The sequence below is a fragment of the Haplochromis burtoni genome, unplaced genomic scaffold (assembly GCF_018398535.1).
Source record: "Haplochromis burtoni strain Fernald_Lab_line unplaced genomic scaffold, NCSU_Asbu1 Contig_32, whole genome shotgun sequence".
NCBI lineage: Eukaryota > Metazoa > Chordata > Actinopteri > Cichliformes > Cichlidae > Haplochromis > Haplochromis burtoni.
The window spans coordinates 759,534-770,716 of NW_024582393.1; the positions used below are offsets into that span (position 1 = coordinate 759,534).

At 39.1% G+C, this 11,183-nt stretch overlaps 2 protein-coding genes across 2 annotated transcripts in view; both read left to right on the forward strand.

The window, feature by feature from the left end:
- The window catches only part of LOC102306772, a 13,400-nt gene extending 9,253 nt beyond the window's left edge, over positions 1-4,147 (forward strand). The window contains exons 3-4 of the mRNA XM_005918554.3: positions 2,389-2,432; positions 2,517-4,147. Coding sequence (XP_005918616.1) covers positions 2,389-2,432; positions 2,517-3,504 — 1,032 coding nt within the window. The 3' untranslated portion in view covers positions 3,505-4,147. The remainder of the gene's footprint in view (positions 1-2,388; positions 2,433-2,516) is intronic.
- Positions 4,148-6,595: 2,448 nt separating this feature from the next.
- LOC102306482 (heme transporter hrg1-B) overlaps positions 6,596-11,183 on the forward strand; it is a 5,978-nt gene continuing 1,390 nt past the window's right edge. The window contains exons 1-2 of the mRNA XM_005918553.3: positions 6,596-7,048; positions 10,632-10,799. Of these exons, the coding sequence (XP_005918615.1) occupies positions 6,919-7,048; positions 10,632-10,799 (298 nt within the window). The 5' untranslated portion in view covers positions 6,596-6,918. The remainder of the gene's footprint in view (positions 7,049-10,631; positions 10,800-11,183) is intronic.

Genomic DNA, 11,183 nt, shown 5'->3' on the forward strand with positions numbered 1-11,183 from the left:
GCATGCGCGTTTTACTCATATTCTATCGCGATATTTCATTTTCCTATCGTTGCCTAACATTATACCGGTATTACTGTGAACGGTATAATATGGCCCAGCCCTAGTCACACACAACGTGCTCTGTTTAGACCCAGAGCAAACAATATTGTTTGACCGATGGCCCTTAATATAAAGACTTGTTTCGCACTTTACGTTTCCCAATTTTGCTTTAAGTTATAAAGTTATTTTGTTATTTACATATAGCCTAATAACAACTACTACTACTACTACTACTATGCTTATTGTTGTTTTAGAGAGGAGCTGTGCTTCAAAGGATGGTTGCAAATTTCTGTCAGAATCTGCAGATTATACAGTACAAATAAAATGTTCACGTTTCTCCAACGCTGTCTTCCCAACAGTTTCACTAACATCTACACTGGATGGCCAGGAAGCGTTCACAATGTCTTCTTGGGCGCTTCTCCGGCACTGATAATTGGCGTATCGGCTTTGTGCTGTTCACACTGTCATACCATGATCGGATATGGGTCGCATAGGGTCAGAAAAGTCGTATTTGATGTGCTTTAGCCTGTAGTGTGAACGTAGCCTTAGTCTTTCTCTTCCTAACTTGTGAATTTTCAGCCACTTTTCTGTGCAGATTACTTTACGTTCTGATGTTTTTAGGCTGTTTTGCTTACACAGCATTACTAAGGCAGATGAATTTAAGTGCCATCAAAAATGCTTAAGCTTGTGTTTCTTTGAGTAGCTGATGGTTGAGGGCTGCTGTCCAATGAGATTTTGTTACTATGTAGTGAAAGCCTCTCTGTGCTTTTGCTGTTACTGCTGCACAACCCCAAAGAAGAATATTGCCACTCCAATGTTTAGCGACTGCCAAGGCTTTCTTTCATCAAATGCTGCTCCTTTTATCTCGTAAACCTTTGACTCAACTTTATCTGTCCATGCCACTTGTTTACAGTATGACATGTTGCTTTGCATACCTCAGACATTGAGGTTTGAGAGAATGTGCCATGCAAGTTTTACCTTTAGACTCTGTTTGCGCATCAGCGCTTTACAGTGAAATGTTGCATCACTAGCTCCCTGTCAGCTAAACCTTTCAGCGGGTCTTTTGCTTTATGGAGGCTTTACTTTGCTCGTCTGCTCAGCATTTACATCGTCTGAAAGTTTTATTGGCCATCCACATTTTGTGCTGACTTCCAGTTTCCCTTAGCTGTCATTTCTTTAGTTCACTTAGGGTAAGAGACATCTCAAATTCACGGAAATAAAAAGTGTCAGTGAATTAGCTTTTGAAGAACTGGATTTTTTTTTTAAATGTCTGCATTCTTAGTAGTCTTAATGGGTTTGACTTGGAAGTAGAGCGCTACTTATTAAATAATTGTTTCAAGTGCACATGCAGCCTTAACACCACCATCTGGAATTTATTGATGCATGCTTATTCAAGATATGATGTAAAATTAAGCCTGAGTAATGCTCTGAAGTCCTTACAAACATCCTTACGGCTAGTTTGAATCAGTAGTGATACAATCACTGTTGTTCCCAAAACATTTGATGATTCAGCGATCAAATGGCCTGCATTTGTATAGCGCTTTACTCAGTCCCTAAGGACCGACCCCAAAGCGCTTTACACTACATTCAGTCATTCACCCATTCACACACACATTCACAGACTGGTGATGGCAAGCTACATTGTAGCCACAGCTGCCCTGGGGCGCACTGACAGAGGCGAGGCTGCCGGACACTGGCGCCACCAGGCCCTCTAACCACCATGTTTGTTTGTTCAATTAAATCCCATTCCTGTTCAACTGTGAGAACCTTTTGTTTCCCATTTTAATAATTACTGCTGAATTAACTGCCATAAAGGATCTAGGATATTGACCGATGAATTGGCCGTAAGTTTCAAAAAGGAACAGCCTCTATTGATGAAATGCGGGCGAGTGCATTCTGAGTTTCTGGTGCTTCAGAATTTTTATAAATAAAAATAGTACAAGTCTGATGGTTAGTAAAAATGTGTATGTAAGGAGTCTTTTGTACTGCAAAACAGCATTTGGAATTACTTTTTTTTGTCCAGATAAATGGTTAATCTATTCAATAACTTGATGATTCAATGACTTGATAACTTGATGCTGACTTTGCTTACAGCTATAAGTGGCACTCATTTTGAAGGTAAAGCAGCTCTCACACAAGTTTAGAGAAAAATGTGTCATCACACCAAAGTGCAGGGTTAGTTGGCCAATCCTTTTTCTCAATATACATGATTCCATAATGGTGTCATCTGCAAATATGTGAAGAAATTACTCTTTATGCTTTTAGATGCTTTTATTTGTCTTTTGTTTGTATTTTTTTAGCAATTAAAATTCTTTTCTCTTTCTTTCCTTGGGTGAAACTCTTTGGAAGAAGCTAGTGTGCCCCCTGCAGAAAACCATGCTAGAATTTCCAAGGTAAGAATGGCAAGAACCTCAATAATCACCCTCCCAACTTGCTAAAAATAATAATAATAATGATAATAATTATGTGTCGTACAGGTTGACGCCCATGAAATTCACCACTGTTGTCCCATCTGAATGCCAGTCGTTTATTGAAAGGCTCAAAGAAGCCTACAGGGACTTTCCTGATGACCAGAAGCCTTTGATAACCAAAATGGGCCTCACAACAGATGTGGAATGGGTGGACTGTGCTTCTGGTAAAGTTCCCAAAGGTTCCCTCCTATCCTACCAGTGCCCTGTGCCATCAAGTCAGGGTTATACGATAAACAGTGATGCTCCCTCTCGGCTGCCGCTTCCTCTATCTCACCATGAACTTGAATCAGTGTCTGCCATTCCTACACTTAGCGCCAAGGAGCAGGAACATGTAAATGCCATGCAGGTCACCTGGGAAGAAGCACACACTCTGGAGAAATCCACTCGTGGCTGTAGGGAGAACATAAAGAAACTGCAGAAGCTGCGCTTGACCAACCGTTTCAGAGAGATCTGCAAACTCAAATCGGGACAAAGCAATGTCGAGCATCTGATATTTAAGATTCAGAAAGGATTTTCTCTGAGCAAAGCAGCACAGATAGAGGAGGAAATAAAAAATGAAGCTTTCCAGCAATATTGTCGGCAAATGTGCGTCAACTGGTACCCCTGTGGTTTTGTCGTTCATCCGAATGCTCCATGGCTGGGGGCGAACCCTGATGGGTTGGTGTACGATTCCAATGAGACCAACAGTTTTGGACTGGTCCATGCTAAATGCGTCAAGTTTCGGAGCTTCATTGATTGCGCTTTCCTGATCTGTCGCAATGGAGTCTTACAGTTGAATAAGAATCACCCATACTATTGGCACATCCAGGGAGAGATGATGGTTACAGGCACATCATGGTGTGATCTGTTGGTGTTGTCCAGAGAAGACATGCTGGTTCAGCGTATATACCGTGACAACGTCATTATCAAGATCATGAAGAAGAAATTGGACGAGTTCTTTTTCTATTACTTCTTGCCAGCAAATGTAAAGTTGTCATCGACATCATCAAATTAGTGTTGTATGCTGTTTTTCCCCTTTGGGCCAGATTAACGGCCAACATAGGATGGGTTAGTGCAGTTTTTTTCTCCACTGCATTACTGAAGCATGCAACACTTTCTTTAAGTTTTTCACAATAAAAACATCCTGCTGGTTTAACTCTTGAGCAGAAGAGTTCTGAACCTTTCCAGGTTCAGTATACATGATCAATAGCTTAACTCCACTCAGGTTTTTGTCTAAAATCATTAATACACAGTAACTAAATAGGAGGCTATGGCTTCATGTGGAAAATGCATGTTAGCATGATGTTCTCTGAACATTTGTTTTAAAGTCATCTTTTCTGCTGGCATTATTGTAAATGTAACTTTCTCATTACTTTTTTATTGGAGATTTATGTATTTTTTGAACTTCTTAATTTGTGTCATTTTAGTTTAGTTTCTTTAAAAAAATAAAATCTGCCAGGACTTGCATGCAATTATTTGTCACTTTCCCCTCCTTATTACTGCATGATTCCACGCTGTAGTCCTGCATACACTGTGATTATTTTTTTGAACTAATCAGTTTACCAATAATTTGCACAGTTCTTTGATTACTTTTTGTACAGCGTTAAACAAAGAGTTGGACTGTTTTTGAAATAAAAAGGTTTAAAGAGAAAAACATATTTCTGTGTTGGTTTAAAGTTCTTTTAACTATTGTCAACTGCTGTTTTTGACTGTGTCAGTCCAACTGACATTACCCCTTACAAAGCTCATTCTTTGACATTTTGACCCATTTCAAGTCATCAATCTTCATCTTTGAGCTACAATAAAACTGTATCAGGTCTTCTAAAACCTTTTACCATTTTCCCCTTTTTGTATAAAGGTTATTTTTTATTCTTGCAGTTCTTCAGTTCTACAGTTCTGACTCTAACTCCTGTTATCTATCAGATTTCCAGAACTCTTCCAGAACTCAGGAAATCACATGATAGGGTGGGGCCAGGTTTCACAATGAGCTCACCTGAAACCCTGCCTGATTGTGACCCACACCCGTTTTCACACCTTGGCTCATGTGATTAGGTAGAGGATCATCAGGGGGTCCTTTTGTCCCTCTTTGGGGGGAAACTCCCACTGGGTTTAAATCTGGGACTCTCCACCTTTTGACCCTTAGAACTGAAGAAGCTTCTCTGATGAGAGGTGAAACGTCTTCAAGCAACTTAAAGAAGTCCAGACGCTTTTCTTTCCAAGCTCCTTAGACTACAATGACCTGGATGACTGAGAACCTTCGCAGACAACTCTTCATTATGTTTACATGTACCTTTAACTTCAACCCCAGGTCATATTTGGTATGCTTTTATAGAGTTGCACATTTTGTAAATACAATTGATATGAAGAAGCAGCAAGGTCTAGGTTGGCACACAGCTGTGTTTGTAACAGAAAGTTTTAACTTTTTCGAAACCTGTTCTTACCAAGCTGATCGTGCAAATGAGCAACTATTTCTGGTGTAAACCTCTTAACATCCACCAGGTGGCTGGTGAACCACTTAGAGTGGCATGGGCACTCGAAGCACTTAATAGCCTCATTCACGCAAGCACTTTTTTCTATGCTCAAGCACTTTCTAACACTGATATTCCAGTGGATGTATCGGAGAGCAACTTGGGCCCAAGGATATTTTGCATGCAGACTGGAGCAGCCGGGGATCAAACCACCAACCCTCTGATTAGTAGCTGACCTGCTCTAGCTCCTGGGCTACAGCCACTGAAAGCAGGAAATATAGCAGTCCACACATGAAGATGTGAAAGCATGGATGACATTTGTGGTGTTTTTAAAATAAAATATATATTAAAAAAAAGAAATCCTTTTTTGGGCCCGATGAAAGGACCTCTGGCGTAGGATCACTGAGCTGATCGTCTGCATAGCAGTGGAAATTAGGACTCTACAATAAATATATTGTAAATAAATATATTTTTATATATGTAAATATACCATTGCCCTTCTGAATGTTGTTGTGCTCTTTTGCCAAAACATTAATTGTGCAGGTTTAGAACACTGCTGCAATCAATGGAGTGCTTTGTATGTAAGATAGCATTGTGTCAGAGGTGCCTATGGTACTCTTTGAATTGATGGCAGCATAAAATTGGAGAATATTCTAAGGGGAGAATTTGTGTCCCAAAGATGAAAACATCCTTTAGAATAACAGCTCCTCACTTTGGGAAAATTATTCTAGCTTTGTGACAGTCAGTATGAGTTGTTTGGAGAAAACCAAACAGCCTATCAGTACATAACTCACAGCATTATGACTATTATCTGTCTTATGGTTTTATCCCTTTGATGCAGCTTTGCAAACCTAAGCTGTTCTGCCATGTGCTTTTCTTAGAGACGAGAGGCCTTTTCCTTGTACAGCTTCTAAACAAGCCATACTTGTTCAATGTTTTTCTGATTGTACTGTCATGAACTTAAGCATTTAACATGCTAACTTCTGTAGCATCTTAGATGTAGCTCATGGTGCTTTTGCAACCATTGCATGGTCTTATTTTGATGAGCAACACCTATTTAGCCACTTAATTCCCATGAAAGCAATGAGAGCCTACTGAGTGTTTTACAAGACGATTTAGAAGGTGACAACTTTCTTTTCCACATGACTGTATAAATGGATTATCTTGACCCAGGGATGGCATTTAGATTGAGAATATGGGAAAGACCCCATGAAGGATGGCTGAGGATGGGGAGAATTCTCCTATGAAGACGAGACAGGAGCCTTTGTACCAACACCAGCAGTTTCTATGGACAATGTGGCCATCTGTTTCAAATGCAGTACACAGATCAAATAAAATTTTAATATAACAGCCCCAAGAAGCACGTTATTTTATTCAAAACCTCCATGTAAATCATGCTGGATCATTTTCTTATTTTTTTCACTTATGATCTGCCCAGATAAAATAAAAACACATTTGTCATTCATCACCTATGAATCCAACATGCAAATTAAAAAGGGTTTTAATCCGTCCAGCTGTTATTTTACACACACACACACACACACACACACACACACACACACACACACACACACACAGAGCTCTGAGGTAGATAATTTCCTCTGTGGTCCTGTAGGGGTTGCTGTGTCCACCCACCATGATCAGATTTCTTGATGACGTAACGCAAGGCTGTGTGTTTTTGCAGCTGGATAGGACATCCCTCATCAGAAACGCGCTGTCATGTTTCACAGTAACCACATTAACCATTAGCCAGCAGAGCACACGCGTTTTTTTAGTCACACTGTGTCCTCGTGGACCTTTTTTTTTGTCAGGTAGATATTTTATTATTACCAGCTCTTACCTCCTGCTGCTGCAGCTCACAGACACTCGGCTCTCCTCCAGCCCAGCCCGCGACTGCTTCTCCCCACACAGCCTGTTATTTTTATTTTATTTTTTTTATTATTAACTTTAAATTTGCAATCATGGGTATCAATAAGACGTACATGAGGATCGCCTATGCTTCGTTTGGTACGATCGTGGGCTTTTCAACCTTTCTGGTGTGGAACTTCGTGTACAATCAGCCTTGGACTGGAGCCATGGGGGGACTGTCAGGTGAAGTAAACACTCTCTGCAGCGATACATGTGATGAGTGTGAGGAGCAGTGAATGAGAGATTTATTGGCATTTATGGGAGCGTAGAGTTAGAGATGTGTCACAGGTATAACGTCTATTTCAAGGCCAGGTCATCTAACTTTATGACACATGCGGCAACTAAATGCGGCAGTAAATGTTGTTAAATTTACTGTTTGTCTTAAAGACCTTAAAATAATCAGATGTCACTTTATGTTCATAAACTTCTACACAAGTGTCTTTTTTAAATAGAAAGTTTAAATATGTTCAAGATCCTATAAATCTAAGTAAAATAAGTCGCTCTGTGTTCATCTGAATTATGAATTAATTCTCAGAACATTTAGACAAATAACATTATCCACAGTAGAAGAGTCTTTTTCAGCATCATTTATTAACAAGTATAATAGCATTCCTGTTGTTTATACTTTAACCTGTTCCCACTGGTGGACACCTACTAGATCAACCATTAGAGTCTCCGTTCTCCAATGTCAGTTTTTAAAGGACATTTTTAAAACCTTTCCAATCCTGAATCACCAGTACTTTGTATTTCTGAAAACCACTTTTTTTTTCTTTCAACCTTCTCATGCAGATGTTGGTTGTACTGAATCAGTCTCTACAAATGAATGACTTACCGTGGACATTGATGGTGAATAAGGGAGCGTGATGTATAATCCAAGTATATCCGAGTATAATCCGAGTACAGATTTACACCTGGTTAAAGGGCATGTCTGTGCAAACTCACAATAAAAGGAAAATATGTCAACATTGCAAAAGAAAGGCTGTTGTTTTAGAGCAGTAGCATTTCCTTTACGACTGTGCTGCTTTGAGTTCAGATATTATCATGCAGTGTGAACATATGGACAATGGACTTGACAGGATGTCACAAATTGCAATGTTAGATCCTGTTAGGTTTGCCAAAAAGATAAAAATGCTTCCGCCCGTGCACAACCGTGCAACGGTGATAAAAGAGTTGCATCTGGAAATTTGACCTTTGAAACTCTATCGAGGTTTACAGATGAGCATCTGAAACCTCTGCGCTCATCTGCTGATAGGGGGTAGCGTACTCAGTGTTAGCGGTTGTTAAATGGGCATTTTTACCAAAGATCAAACTAGTTAAAGTACAACAGTGGTGTCATCTTTTTGTGCAGTTAGTCAGTAACCATTCCTAATTACATTGGTAGTAACACATTAATCGAACTGAAAATGAAGAGCTGCAATTTCTTTGTCCATCAGGCTGGGGCGTAATTGACGTGCCTGATTTATTTCACAGTCAGTCAGCGTTGAAAAGAATTGGACTATTGATTTTAATCAAAGCTGTTATTTTATTAACACAATTTCAGAAATAATCCAGCACATGAAGTAGAGTCATGGTTGTTGTTGTATGCTTGCATACAGACTGTCCATCCCAACTTCTTTTTTTTTTTTTTAAATATATAAAAAACCTAGCACACAGTAAACAGTTAAAGGTTCATTTGCACCATACCATGTTTTCCTCATTCTTTTAAAAAGACATATTGATATAATATCAAGATTTTGAATTCTTTTACCCACAAGTAAATCTGAATCTGATCCTGTGAGACCACAAACATGTTTACATGATGATGAGTCATCCCACAGGAAAGAGCAAAAGTGTATCCTGTGCATCTTCACTGATCTTCAACTAATATAAAAGTTGTTGCACTTCCTTCTGTTGCAATGACAAAAAGAGAAGTGTGATTTACTGACTCAGCATTTGGCAGCATGCTGTGTCATGATCCAGCATTTATTGATTATACAAACAAAAGTTCATGACCAGTCAAATTTATTTCAATGACTGGTATATGCAGTCATGTGAAAAAGACAGTTTTCACTGTGAAAGCTAAGTACACTCTTACTTCTTCCATATGAATTAAGAGTGCATCTGATTAAATGATTCAGCAAGTGTGAGCACCTGTATAAAAGCAGATGTTTTGTTAATTTTCTAGGATCGAGCTTTCAAGTCTTTCCGGAAGTGACACCCCAGCAAATTTACAATAAGGTTAGACTCAAACTCAAAGGAGTTTCTGAACAAGTATGGCTCATTTAGAAGGGATACAAAGAGAAAGCCTCTTTTCACTAAAAAGCACATGCAGATGTTTGGCTATAATGCACTGCACAAACACCTCGTACCGACTGTTGAGCATGGCAGTTGGAAGGTTGATGATTAGGGTTTTTTCCGCCATAGGACCTGAGCTCCTGAAGTAGCATCTTGTAGTCACTATATCAACCATGAACTGCTCTGTATACCCAGGTATTCTAGAGTCAAATATGAAGGCTCGTGTGTTACTTAGCTAAAAGTGGGTTATGCAGTACAACAAAGTTCCCAAGCACTCTAGCAAATCTATAACGCAATGACTGAAAGAGAAAAGAATTAAGGTGTTGCAATGGTCCAGTCAAAGTCCAGACCTCAGCTTGATTAAAATACTGTAGCAGGACCTTAAGAAAGCTGCGCATAAACAAATACCCCAAAACCTCAATGAACTCAGCAAACAAAGAAAAGTGGGCCAGAATTCCTTCCAAATAATGTTAGTGACTAACAACTTCATAATGAAAACCATTACTTTAAATTATCTCTGCTGTGGGTGGTGCTACAAGCGTCTGAATCATGAGGTGTACTTAGTTTTTCACAGGCTCTTTCACATGGCTGTATGTTCAGTTCAGCTGTAAGTGTGTTGTTTACTACACATTTTTAATGTTAGTGTTAATTGTCAGGGACCGTCTGCATTAATGAAGGTTACCATAAATGTGCCAGCGTTAGCCAAATGGCTGAGGCAGAATCTGCCTCCTAGCTACTTTTTGAAAACATAAAAGTCATTAAAGGATAAAGTGAGCAAAAACTAGGCAAACAGTTGATATTAGACAGAACATACAGTTAGCTTGTATGAATTACAAATCAATCAAACAAAAAGAAAATGTGAGCATAAGGAAAACAGCTAGGTATGATGGCTTTAAGGTTACATTCAAAGTTAGAATAATGTTCCAGAAGTGAGGAGCTGTTATTGTAAAGGATGTTTTCCTCTTTGGGACACAAATTGGTCCCTCAGAGTATTTTCCAAATTTCCAAGCTGCCATCAACTCAAAGAGGTTTAAAACGTACTTGACACAAGTTTAATCTTTAATCTTTTCCCCACTGATGAACTCAAGGAAACTGAAATCAAACACTTGAGAATCAGAACTCTTATAGATACCACCAAATACAGATTCTCAGCCAGTCTCACTGTAATATTCAGACTTCCTCCTCCAGTCAGACTTAGTTTTCAGCACCAGTCCTGACGTAAGGCTTAAAGGTTAGTAAAACAAGAGCTTTAGCATTAAATCTGAATCAGAGAGGAGTTGAATATGTGCACAACAACTGCAGCTCTGTTACAGTGCAACAACAAAATTAAAAAAAGTGTAATAATGTGGAAATGTGTTGATGCATTTACATATTATTAGAAAATGGCAAGAAGGTGGATCATATCATGTAAAACCTGTAGTACTCTGCCTTTTAAACAGACTCGTGAAGCTGAAAGCTAACTTTGCTGTCTGTACCTGGTCTCTTCCTTCAGGTGTGTTGGCACTCTGGACCCTGATCACTCACATCATGTACCTGCAGGACTACTGGCGGACCTGGCTGAAAGGCCTCAGGTTTTTCATGCTCATTGGGATTTTCTTCTCTCTGCTGGCACTCGCAAGCTTCGTTGTTTTCCTGGGCATTGGCGCCCTATACAAAGACAGTGAGTTGTTCGGCATCACTTTCTGGTCTCACTTCATTTTTTTAATGTATATTGTTCATTACCAAACAGCTCTGTGGTGTACATACTCAGACTTGTTGCTATGTGAAATCATTGTTTATCAATTACTTATTTCAAATAGTTTTATTATTTGACCCAGTACTTTGCAGCCAGTATCTTTTACTTTACAGAAGAAAGGGTTCAGTTAAAAGATGGTTGTAGAGTGGGACATTTAATGTGTTTAGGTCCATAAACCCTTATCCATATAGTGTAGTAACATAGTGTAGTATAGTGTATATCTATCTATCTATCTATCTATCTATCTATCTATCTATCTATCTATCTATCTATCTATCTATCTATCTATCTATCTATCTATCTATCTAT